Raw genomic sequence first — 13,341 nt, 5'->3', positions numbered from 1 at the left:
TGCCATTTTTCCCCTACAGCTAGACTCTAGCAGCGTGCCAGCGACCCGCAAAATGTGCAACCCAATATTTTCCCCAGTTCTTTACCCTAGTGTTGAGATTTTACAACCCAAGTTTGAAATCAATCGGGTTAACTGACTTGGACTAGGGGGCTAAAGTATGAACCCCGTAATTGTGTAAAAATGGACCAAAAATCCAACATTCAACAATTCCTAACTCACTTCCTGTACATGTTGGTATGGGTACTAAAGGATTTTTGTCCGCATGAGGTGCCTCCCAATTCTTGTAGCCAAAGGTCTAATTTACCGAGGCAAGGCTTTGATGAACCCCACGACGAACCTCTATAAGGGGCGCTGCATGCCCATTTTTATTACTCATATATCGCGACTATAAAATAGCAAAATTTTCGCCAGGCCTGACGTGTGTACAGAGTTTGATGAGTTTTCGTTCACGTTTAGTGTCAGGTTAATCAATCAGACAATTATCCAACACCACTCAAAGAAGGAGAAAAGACGCTCGCTCAGCTCAGGTATTATCTTGCGAGGAGGACAGAGAGAACTAAACAATTCTCAATTCTCTGCAATCCTAAATTAGTCTCTGTGCACCCTTCCTTTTTATTTGAGAATGAAACATCAATGCTGCTGCCAGGCCAGAAGTTTTTTTTTTGTTGTTGTTGATTTTTTTAAATGTTTTTTATTTAGAATTTATTTTTAGGCAAATAGGGGTTTGCCAAGGCAACAGCTTTGCAAAAGATTTCTGTGTTGCAATATGGTGAAGGCCTAAAATCTCTTTCAAACAAGTATTAGGTAAATCTGGTCAACCTGTATGGAGAAAAAACATGAAACATTAAAAAATATATTTCTTTTAGACAGTAGTTGGCGCTACCACTAAAATAAAAAGTGAGTTTGTAGATGTGTTCAGGCCTTGACTATTATCGAATTGTTTAGAAGTAATTATTTCAGTCAAGTTACTGCAGCCTTTGTAGCCGAGGCGACACCGACCTTTAAAGTAAATTCAAAATGGCGGACTTCCTGTAAACTTTAGTGTATGGCTCGAAAATACTTTTTTTTTTAGGAATTTGCCTGTTATGTATACTGTTTGTACTAATGTTTGTAGTTCTAGATGAAAGATTTAAGAGGGGCTTCTTTTATTTTTTTTTATATAATCTGGGCGCTAGCCATCTTTTAAAACTCGCACAGTAAACAAATAAAATATTGATTATTTTTTTCAGGCCTGATATGTGTGCAAAGCTTCATGTGTTTTTGTGCTTATTTAGTCTGTCAAAATCAGTGTTCTCACATTGGCGCACTGTATGTTGACATGCCTCAGTTTTTTGCAAAATATCACAGATTTTTGTATTTTGACATAATGAATACGCTTCCAAGCTTATATGAGGTAGATCGTGTTAACCTGTTAGGAGAAAAACAGATAAAAATCTAATATTTACTTCCTTAACCAGTAGGTGGCACTACCACTACAATGAAAAATAAGTTTGTAGATGTGTTCAGTCCTGGACTATTATCATATGTGAGAAATCTTTAGAAGTAATTATCTTTATTATTTCAGTCGAGATACAGCGGCTTTTGTAGTCAAGGCGATACCACCCTTTGAATTAAATTAAAAATGGCGAATTTGCTGTTAAGTTTAGCATATGGCTCCAGGAGTCATTTTTGTATGAATTGGCCGGTTACATACAGTACCAAATTTTCAGAGTTCTAGATGAAACTGGTATTGCGAAACTTATGCATTGCATGTTTTGAAAGCAGCTACTTGTGCAAATAACATCTGGGAATAAACATTTCTTATTCTTATCACACGCCTCATTTTTTGTTCCTCTTTTCTTTCATTGGGCCATGTTGAAGGTTGTTAAACAACAAAAATGCTTGAGTGTATGTTAGTTGCTAATCAGTAAACTGTACACAAGGACAGTGTATACCGTAAATCATCTTGTGATGGGATCTGTGATTTATTTATTTAAGCCAATTAATATTTGTATAATATTTGCAATATTTGTTGTTAATGTTTGTACAATGTTCCTGTCTTTTAATTATGATTATGTTTTTTTTTTTCTCGTCAGGTCATAGATGAGATCTACCGTGTACTTCGATATGTGAACTCAACTCGAGCTCCGCAGCGAGCTCATGAGGTTCTGCAAGAATTAAGGGACATCTCGTCCATGGCAATGGAGTATTTTGATGAGAAGATTGTTCCCGTTCTGAAGAAGAAGCTACCTGGAGCCGACTTGTCTGGGCGCCTCATTGGTTCTGCTCCTGGTAGTCTCCCTTTTTATAAAATAATTTATTTATACCTTCCTTCTTTCTTAATTTCAGATGCCAAATCAAAACATGTAGCTGAGAGTTAATGTGGGGAGGAAAAAAAGGACACAGATGAACATATTACAGTTGAGACTCATGGAGCCATTGGGTACAGATTATACCTGCAAAGGTTTTCATAGCCATTCTATCAGAGAATACAGATAGTATTCTAAGTAGGACAAATATAGGGAATATGGAATAAAAGGTCTACACACCCCTTATTGAAATTATTTTTTTGTGATTAAAAAAAAAAAAAATAAATCATTGAACTCATTCAATGCCCATGACGAATACATTCATCAAACAAAATAGTCACGCCCCCTGCCTTTGACGAAAACATTTGTCACACAGTCTTTTTAAACGGGATAGGTGGGATAAAGTCTGGGCCATCTTCTGTGAAGTTTTCAAGGTTGGAGGAAATTTTTCTCCCACCGTTTGGTGGCAGCAACACGGTGGATGAGTCATCAGCCAACTTGAAAAACAGGAAAGGAAGAAAAAGGCGGAAAGGATTAGGCCCTAAAACGGGGCAACCATACTCTAGAATGGAGAATTACAGATGACATGATGCTCAAGTAGAGTATATCTGGGGCTAAAGGGAAGCCAAAGATGTCATCCTTGATGATGACAGCGATCACAGCGAAAAACAAAGGATGACACTTAGTGGATGACCAGCGATTCGAAAGAGGCTCATGGAAGACTCCTCCCTGACAGTGGCAACGAAGGTCAGTGCTAACTGCTCGCTATCATAACGCCTCTTCCTTCAGTTATATGCATGCCATTATTCTGCTATACTGAACATTTCTTGATAGCACTAATGTGTTATATAAATCATGCACCAACGTGTGGATGCAAGAAAAATAATATAGAACGCCTAACGGGGAATGCTTGCTAGAGTAAAGTGCTTGCGGTCAATGATCCCCCAGTAAATCCTTTGTAGCAATGAGGTGAAAATGTAAATAAAAGTGTATAAAGTGCAGAAGATTATGTGTGTGGTTAAAGAAGGTCACAACTGTTTTTTTTTCCTATGCGTGAGGATAAGCGGTACAGAAAATAGATGCATACTGGAGCGCTAAAAATATTTGGGGGGTAATTATCATTGTCTACATTTCTACAATTTACAGATTGTGCATCCAGCAAGAAGATCCTTCCCACTCCTGTTGGCAGATAAAAAAATAAGAGGTAAAAAAAAAAAAGTACACTTTGCAGTACTGAAAAAAAAAATAATTTGTGGATGTTTATTTTTCTATAATTTGCAGGCTGGCTGGCATCAAGCCGACTGGAAGGTAAAAGCGTTGCTGCAGAGTTGGAATCACACCGAAGCTATTGAGTGAACTCACACGGAATCTATTGAGTGTCGTACGCGTACAAGAGTGAGGCGGCACAGGAGAGGTGATAGGCCCCCAGAAGCCGTAAATAATAAGTGCATGGAAAAATACCCTTGTTTTTGCATACGCAAACAAGCCAGAGCTCGAAGTTCCCCACCCTTACTTTGCGGTCTCGTCTTTTGGAACATTTTGGCTTTCCTGTTAAAATCGCATATAGGAAAAAGTATGTGTGTAAGTCCAAAGTTGTGTGCCGACATTGCGACACAAATATTGGAGGTTATGTTGCAAGTAATACGTCTAACATGCTAACATCCTCAAAACGGCTTCTTCCGAATGTGACTGACGCGATACATCGTTATTTTTAGTGTATTTTTTTACAATTTAATTGCTTAGAATATAACACATATGAGTTGCTTTTATTTTTTAAAAAAAGATTTTCCTGTCATCTTTTCAAAATAAACAGATTTTAAGTTTTTCTTAGATTTTTTTTGTCCTGAAAATATACCGAACCAAAGCCTCCAAGAAACTGAACCGAACCGAAATGTGATTTTAGTGTACCGTTACCCCCCCCCCTAGTAAATAGATATAATTGGGATGAACAAATACACACACACGCCTTGCACATAAACACGCATGGATATACTTCCATATAGTTTTAATAATTGCTGAGACGAGAGACTTCATATCTCCATTTTCTAAATTGGAAATAATGCCATATTCCACTAACTGATCACGTGACTGGGTTGATCCCGTTTTTTCGTAGAATCTGTTTAAGGCTAAAAAAAGGACCCAAATTTGAAATAAAATTCAAATTGGTTGACTTAGTTTAGCATAAGTGTGCAGACATTTTTTGTGTCTTGGGCTATTTCCCCTCTACTTTTCGTAGATCTTGTTGAAACATACTACCAGCGCTGGTTCGTGAAAATGTTCTTGGGGGCGCTACTGACATATTGTAAAAACCGCCAAATAAACAAATGTATTTTTTTGCCTGGTGTGATGTGTGTCAAGTTTCACGATTTCACAAATGTTTCGACCATCAAAATCAGAATACCTTTTCTTGGCAAACACCACATCGCCATGGCAATATTATTTGGCGCAATAAAAAGCTTTGCTCATCCTTAAACGTCTTAGCATGAAACACGAAACGAATTTTCGTGGATATTTAGACCCTCAAAATTAGGGTTGTTTTCTTGGCGAACTGTGCCTTGCCTTGCTGTAAGATAAATTGAGGATCACATTGACTTAAAGTAACTTTATGTAATCAGTTTTGTGTATTTATGATCATGTTTATATACACTCATTAATATTTGCACACACACATACTGACATTCATGTTCTAGCACACACGCACACAGCTGGAACACACATACACACGTTGCTTTAACTACACACAAACACAGTATCCTGAAGATGTGTTTAGTTAAAGTAACCTTTGCACCGTGAGTTGTCATTTTATGCTTGCTGTCTCCTGATGATTAGTTATTGATGTTTTCTGTCTTCTGCTGATTAGTTTAGTCTAAAACAGACCACCATTGTTAATTAATCTTCTGTATTCTGGTGATTTAGTTTAGGCTAAACAGACCTTCATTGTATTCTAATTTCTTGTGATTCTTGAGTCAAACTAATAAAAGCCGAGCCGGTGAGAAGAGGGGAGAGAGGAGTTGCATGGAGCGGCTGCGAGCAGGCGAGCTGCTGCTCGCGGCCTCTCTGTCCCACTCTTTTCCCCCGCCGGCGGTGAAAATGAACAACGGTGTCTGGTTCCTCCTGGCCTTTCAGCTAGCGTTTTATTTCGGCCGTTACATTTAGTAAGTTATTTCAGTAAGCTCTCCCAAAATGGGCATTTAAACCTGACACTTGCCGATTTTGAAGTCCCACCCCGTCATATAGTATTTCGAAAACTCTAAATGTTTTTTTCCCTGTTTTTTTTTCGCACGTCTTAAGATACAACAAAATAATACTGATCTGATAATGTGATGAGACCTGCTAGCAAAACTGGTACACATTTAATCTAAGGACATCATTAAAAATACCCCTCGGCCTCCGGGCTAGTTTCGACCTGCTTTATATTTAACCCTCAAACTGCTACATTTTGTTCCATTGTCAAAATATTTCCATGATTATCTTTACTTAACCTCCCGACTATGGAGGACTGAAAGTGCCAAAATTAAATAAATAAATACACCATGAAATGTTTAATTAAAATTGTCATTAATTAATTAAATGTTTAATTTATTAATTGAATGTGGAATTAAATAAATGTATCATCAATGATTATATGTAAAAAAAAAATTCTGTATAATTATTTCTGTATTTAATTTCTTATTTCTATATTTAATTATTTCATGGTCCCGCGTTGCAGCGTTTCATGACAAACTCAAATCTTGTCTTGCCGTTGCTTTGGTCTGAAGTGGTTGCAAACATGGCGGCTCTGACAATGGAGGACTTTCATAAGCTCCCTTGATTGAGCGGCAGAGGCTTGTATTTAGTTCTGCTTGAGTATTCAAACCAAGGTAGAAGTGAATAGCATCACTCGGTGTTGGAGTATTTTCACGAGACACTCGCTTGGCATCAATCCCTCATTCTGGAATTGATTTGCCTTGACTTGATGAGCAGCCCAACAAATCAGGTGACCTGCCCACCAAACTTTGATGGGTGAGTTTGACAAAAAATAAATTCATGAAACACTGGATGCGGCACCATGAAATAATTAATTAAATACATAAATAATTAATTAAATACAGAAATTATATAGATTTCTTTTACATATAATCATTGGTAATTTAATTTAATGACACTTTTTTTAATTTAATTCCATTGTTGGAGTTGAGTCACTGAGGAAATGAAAAGTATTTAGTAAATACTAAATTCCAACGGAAGGTCCTCTCCAGGTTAGTCATCGTCTGGAAGGTTGATTCCCGTCTGGTCCCCAGGACTGGCACGCCAATGCTGGCCTTCTCCGGCGGGCAGTCTCTCCGTCTCACTCTCTGCTGGCATTCCCCTGTAATCTTGTTGGTGTGCATGTGTGCGTGTGTATGTGCGTGTGCTCCGATCTCAAATTGTTGTCTTTCGGAATTAGTTTTTGCGATAGCGTCCCTGTGACACCTCCAGTGCCCAATTTGGTTTGTTTGGATCTCTACAGCCAATGTGTCGTATTTGTCCATGAAGTGCTGTGAATGTGAGTGCAGGTCATGGCAATGCTGAGTGCAATTTTGTCTCACTCCTGAAAATTTCAACAAAGTTCACAAATGTAAACTAAATATAAATTTAGCATATTAGAAAAAAATAATAAATCAGTAAACACTATGACTATAATCCCAGTCATACCTATGCACTGTACTTCTAGTTTGATTGATTAATCAATGTTTAACATATCCAGGAAATATGAACCTGCTAAATTTAATAATCGACATTATGTCCCGTAAGTGTTTTAAATAATGCCAGTAATTGTAATACAATCCTTCACCATATTCAATTAATTAATTAAACATTTAATTAATTAATTACAATTTTAATTAAACATTTCATGGTGTATTTATTTAATTAGTAATTTTTACCCTCTCAGTCCTCTATACTGAACCAGTATGTTTCATTCCATAGATAGGTTTGCTTAAACCACACCGAAGAGCGGCCCATAAATCCCCTGCTCTGCAAGAGCATACCTTTGTCAAAAATATATCCTAGCAATTTTTGAGTTAATGTTTGATTGTATTACCAGGGCAACCGGTTGAGTAACCAAGGCAACAGGTATGGGCCAAATAAATTAAAAAAACTGTGTCACCTAAAGGAAAATATGACGGCCCAAGCGGGGCCTAACATTGCGTTTTTAGAAGAATTATTGTGATACCAATATAAACAGTACCGTATTTTCGCAACCATAATGCGCACTTTAAAGTCCCAAATCTCGTCCAAAAAATCTGGGGCGCCTTTTGATGCAGAGCGCCCATTATATGGACCGAGTGCACCGCTGGGCTGACATCGAACATTACCTGCCTGCACACTGCTTATATAGAGAGAAGGCGGGCGTGGCTAAGGACAGCAGGCGGACGTAAGAGGGGAAGGATGGGCGTGAACGACAACGCAAAGGCACGCCCCCAGTGCAAAGCAGGCCACAGTGCCCCTATATGGGCAAACGTGTCTGCTAGCACTGTTTGGAGTAAGCCGGCATCATATCGGAGGAGCCACGTTGCGACACAGAATCTGACAATGACAAGAGGGAACCTGGCGTGTTTGTGGGAGAACTTGCCTAGCTGTTTATTTCTGATACAGAAGATGATTTTGATGGCTTTGTGGATGATGACTGATCAATAATAATGTGAGTACATTGTTAAATAGTTCAATAAAATACAACCAAACTCAGTTTTGCTCCTGTTGCCTTTTTAAAAACAGCCAGCCACGCTAGCCATGCTATCTTATGTTTTAGTGTGCATGCATGTAAACTAAGGTATTGCATGGTAGGCTGGGAGGCGGAATTTTGCTGGGCCTACACTCTTATGCTATTCAGTTGATTTGGGGTGATAGTTTTAGTTTTGATGTAACACTGTGACCGCACAAAGTTTGTTGATTAGTGAATTGCTCACACCGGCATTGTGTCGGCCTCCCATCTGAGGGGCTGGTGGCAGCGAGACGGTGAGACAGACTCATAATGACTCTTGTGTTTGGTGGAGAACGTGTCCAGCTGTTTATCTTGGATACAAAAGACAAGGACTTGGTGCATTTTTGGATGAGGACATCAGCGTGTTGTTAAAAGCTAAAATAAAGGACCACTGAAGTCCCGCTGCCATTTTAAAAACACACAAGCGCGACTGAGCAGCCAGCGCGACTTCTCGGTTGCTCGGTTCTGTTTGCGCCCAATGATACGGTGCGTTCTATCTATGTATTAAATACAGAAATAGCACCCTCAACTGGTACTGCGCCCTTTGATACGGCACGTCTTTTGGCCGTAAAAATACGGTAACTTGTTGTAAATCCTATAATTGATACCATTAAATTCACAAGTTCTATACGTTGACAATAAAACAGGGATTTTATGATACTATGGGACACCAATAGAAATGAAAGGTAGTTAGGGCAGTTTAGAGTTAACGTTCTAAGGAAAGGGTTTGGCTCCGACAAACTGTATAAAAACTTGGGTCAGATCTCTCACTTCTGCGCTTGCGACCAGATCTCAGGTTTTGGAATTAAAACTTATTGTGTTATCTGTCTGATGCCTGCACTCCTGTCTTAAGTTCTTTTGGTAGTCAATTTAAAGTTAACTTCGAGAGCCTCAAAAGATCTGGTGCATCTGCCTACGCTGCGGACCCGAGCAGTTTTTCTCGTGTCAGCCCTCTGTCCATCCTCGCCTGCCTACCTGAGGGGGAAGAAGTCACCCCGGCATAGGAAGAGGAGAGGTAGGGGGTGGCCGCTCAGGGGCTGACACATCATTAGCTTCCCAAACATTCTATTTTACGGAGCCCCTTAAGTGACCAGGGGGAAAATAATAAAATGTATGTTTCTCATTTCATTTCATATTTAACTTCTCTAAAAGCGCAACTTTGTCTAAATTGTTGAACGTGTGATCACTCAGATTTATTTTTTACGTGTCTCATGTCTCAACATTCATGTGGTTTTTGTTCAAAAGGTGGAAACTGTAGAATAGAAAATGAGCCTTGATAGGATCTTTTGTTTGTCCAGTACCCAGCCCCAACTGAATCCAATCCTCTGCTATTGCAGTGTCATCTTTGGGTACACGTTTAGGCTGTTGGTCCCATGAAATTAAATGTCATAAGGCTGGTCAATAGGTCAGCTATGGAACAATCAACCACCTATACAACAAAAGCAAAGCATTCATACAAATAATTTTGGGGGGGTAAATGTTTAGTTCATTTTAAAATAGAACCAAAAACGATACAATATGCAGAGTTGCACTAACACTATGAAACTATTTATGAATACAAAAAGAAATACTTGAAATGGATTGTGCTTAATAAAACTAATATAAACACTTGTTTTGGATTTTATCCAAAACGGGTTTTTTCCTCAATAAATAATAATAATAATAATAATAATATTGCCTTTATTAGTCCCACAATGGGGAAATTCGAGATTCGAACCCAGGCCTCCTGGGGAGACTGGGTCCTGAACGCGGCGCCTTAGACCACTCGGCCATCCTGGCAGCCAAACTGAAGTCCGCGCAAGCGTCCCTGGGTGGGTTTGAACCACCAACCTTTCAGTTAACAGCCAAACGCGCTCACCGATTGCGCCACAGAGACTTGATAATAATACACAACCGGGAAAAAAAAATCCTTAAAGATTATGGAAAACAATCTTTTTTTTTTTTTTTTTTTTTTTTTTAGCACCATAAATTAATATATTGTACCAAACTACATTCTGTGTTTTATTGTCTTGAGTCGCCGTTAAGGGCTTTTGGCAAATATGTCATGTTCTGAGTTCTCAGATTTCCCAGCTTGTGAAAGCAATACGCGACCATGTGTTTTTCCTATTCGATGTCAACCACGGGCATACAGAAATTTTTTGGTTGTTAATGAACTTGAGTTCAGTAACTAATCCCTCCATAATTCATTGTAGATGCTACATTTTGTTAGCATACCAAACAGGATGTCAGGTTCCACTTTCAAACACACAAGGTAACCTGTGTGTTCTCATGCTAGCTTCCAGACACAAACTGTCCTGATCTGATAAATAAAACCATGGTTTAATAAAGGGAGATAAAAAAAAAAAAGTCAACCCCTACTGAGTGGATTTCACATATAGCTGGTAATTTTTGGAACATAGCCTCCGCAATAAATGAGGGACCACTGTCGTCTAAATTGTTGCCTACAACAATTACTCATTTTTTCAAGAAAAGAAAAACTTGGGGCTGGCCTTTCAGACACAGTAAGCAGTGATAACCGAGGACGATACTAAGACATAATCAACATGCGTTACCACGATTGGCTGGAAGGGTACCTTTATGTGGCTGAAAATCAGCATTGGTTCAAATCAAGTAAGGAAAAAAAATGTATATTCTTGACTTCTGAAATTTAGAAGAACAATATAAAGTCCGATTGTTTTCAGATGATACTGATCATCATTACTGATCATGGCGATCGGATTAGGACAACCCTAATTTATGTAAAGTATATATATATTTTAACCTCCACAACTTAATCTCTGACCTGTCCAGTGTTTTTCTGCGGCTTCGTGGTGCTGTTGTTTATTAATTTTACATCACATTTTATTCATACTGTGAATGGAGTACACATAGGTGCAGTCTGTTTATTAATTAGCTCAATATAGTTGGGTGGTTGCACTGGATTTAATGGTATCGGAGTCAAGACAAAACTTTTTACTTCTCAATTTTCCGTATCCCATAAATTTTCAATAAAAAAACATTTGTGTTAGTTTGTATAACTTGCCAATGTGGAAAAGTTAAAGGCATTGAAATACTTTTAAAAGCCAATGGTTTTCAATGACATGGCTCATCTGTTTTCTGAGTTTGGTCTTGTGATGTTCCCAATGTGAGTTCGAGGGCACTTTGACGTCAGTCTTAGTAGACAGCAGGGGGCGGTGCTCCATAAAATGTCAGCATCCTTGGATGGCTGAAAATGGGTGGATTAATCAATCATCTTAATTCTTATTCCACGCACACAATATTAATCACAATACCATGTTTAGAATAGTGGTGGTATGTAGAACATAATATTACATAGAAAATGTTTGCCCTGATTCCTTTCCTTCTTTAAGTAAATGCAATCATCTGTGTGAACAATATTGAAGAACAGAGTAATAATGCATTTTGTATATTTCAGTGGCAGGTCCATCAAATTCTCTAACTACCATGTCCTTGCTGGCCAAGAATGCACCATCACGCTCTGAGATGACCAAGCTGCAGCAGCAAGTTAAGGTCAATGGAGCATCTGTGACAGTTTTGCGGAGGGAGATGCAAGAAATTCGTGTCAAGCAGTTAGAACAGCAGAAGCAGCTGCAGGACCAAGAGCAGAAACTACTTGAACAGACACAGGTCATTGGTGAACAGAATGCCCGCCTTGCCGAACTGGAACACAAACTCCGTGAACTAATGGACAGTAGTGCTATGGGAGGACCTGCGGCCAGAACATCTGTACCCTCCACATCCAATGTTGCTGTGCCCTCCCCTGCTTCCAGTCTTCTGGCCATGGGGTTGGCAAGTGGCAGAGCAGAGGCCTTCTCTACAGTCAGAGAACTGGCTTGTGAGGGAGAGCCATCACTGAAACGCACCAGAAAAAACTCCGACCTTTTACGAAAGTCAAACCGTTTGTGTAGCAAGAAATGAAACTGTTTTATTTAAATATTCAATTTTGGTTCTGAAATCAGACTGTTTATTCTTTATCTCTATTTGATTTTTCCCTGTATTATGTTTTCATGGTAGCTAGCTAATGAAGCTAAAGAATCTCATGTCTATCAAATATGTTTAACACTGAAAAAATTAGAATAAAATTCAATGGTAAATTACTAAATATTGTGAAAAAAAAATTTGGGGGAACATCTAGTCTGGAGAAGGTCACATTTGCAGCATGGGTGAAAGCTCAATACATGAACAAATTGTTAGTACCCCTCTGTTAATGAGAGAAAATCCCACAGTGATCATAAAATACCTTTAATCTGACAAAATAAACTAGATCTGCAAGCAGCAATAAAAGGCAACCCATGCAATGTTGGGTGCTGACACATTGGAATACTCATAAAATGTAGTACATCAGATTAAAAGCTATTTTGATCAAATATGACCTCTATAAAAGGTAAAAATGGGGCAAAATTTTAAAGGAAATGAAAAATGGCCTACTTCCATTTGAGTTTAAAATGGGCCTTCAGAGATTATTTTGTATGTCCAAATTTTCATGAAAGAACTGTTGGGGCTGCTTTTTTAAAATACCTCTAGGGGGCGCTAGAAAGCCATCTTTTAAAACCCGCACAGTAAAGAAACATTGATTATTTTTCCAGGCCTGATGTGTGCAAAGTTTTATGAGTTTTGTTGCTTTAGTCTATCAAAATCATCTATCCATCCATCCATTCATTATCTGTACCGCTTCTTCTCACTAGGTTCGCGGGGAGTGCTGGAGCCTATTCCAGCTATCTTCGGGCAGTCTGCGGGGGACACTCTGAACTAGTTGCCAGCCAAACGCAGGGCACACAGAGACGAACAACCATCCACGCTCACACTCATTCCCAGGGACAATTTAGAGTTTTCAATCGACCTGCCATGCATGTTTTTGGATTGTGGGAGGAAACCGGAGCAAACCCACGCACGGGGAGAACATGCAAACTCCATACAGGAAGGCCGGAGCCGGGATCGAACCCACGACCGCTGCTATCTCTCACTGTGAGGCCATCGTGCTAACCAGTCAGGCCACCGTGCCCCATCTAAATCAGTGTTCATTTATTAGTGAACTGTGCGTTGCCACGCCCAAAGCTTTTCGCAAAGAATAACAAATTTTATATTTAGACATCATGAAGGCCTAAATAATCTTCCGAGCAAATGTGAGGTAGATCTTGTCAACCCGAAAAACATTACTTAACTATTTACTTGCTTTAGCCGGTAGGTGGTGCTATGATAAAAAATAAGTTAGATGTCTTCATGCCTGTACTATTATCATATGTGAGATTTTTTTTTGGAGAAATTATTGTGTAGTTAAAGTTAGAGCAGCTTTTGTTTTCAAAACCATGTCTAACTTAGAAGTAAATTTAA

At 38.9% G+C, this 13,341-nt stretch overlaps 1 protein-coding gene across 1 annotated transcript in view; it reads left to right on the top strand.

The window, feature by feature from the left end:
* The window catches only part of fbxo28 (F-box protein 28), a 47,629-nt gene extending 34,865 nt beyond the window's left edge, over positions 1-12,764 (top strand). Inside the window, exons 4-5 of the mRNA XM_088304131.1 lie at positions 2,076-2,271; positions 11,426-12,764. Coding sequence (XP_088160257.1) covers positions 2,076-2,271; positions 11,426-11,928 — 699 coding nt within the window. The 3' untranslated portion in view covers positions 11,929-12,764. The remainder of the gene's footprint in view (positions 1-2,075; positions 2,272-11,425) is intronic.
* The last annotated feature ends 577 nt before the right edge of the window (positions 12,765-13,341 follow it).

The sequence above is a fragment of the Idiotropiscis lumnitzeri genome, chromosome 9 (genome assembly GCF_059441095.1).
Source record: "Idiotropiscis lumnitzeri isolate Australia: NSW breed Sydney's pygmy pipehorse chromosome 9, RoL_Ilum_1.0, whole genome shotgun sequence".
Lineage (NCBI taxonomy): Eukaryota > Metazoa > Chordata > Actinopteri > Syngnathiformes > Syngnathidae > Idiotropiscis > Idiotropiscis lumnitzeri.
This window is presented reverse-complemented; position numbering and strand designations above follow the sequence as displayed.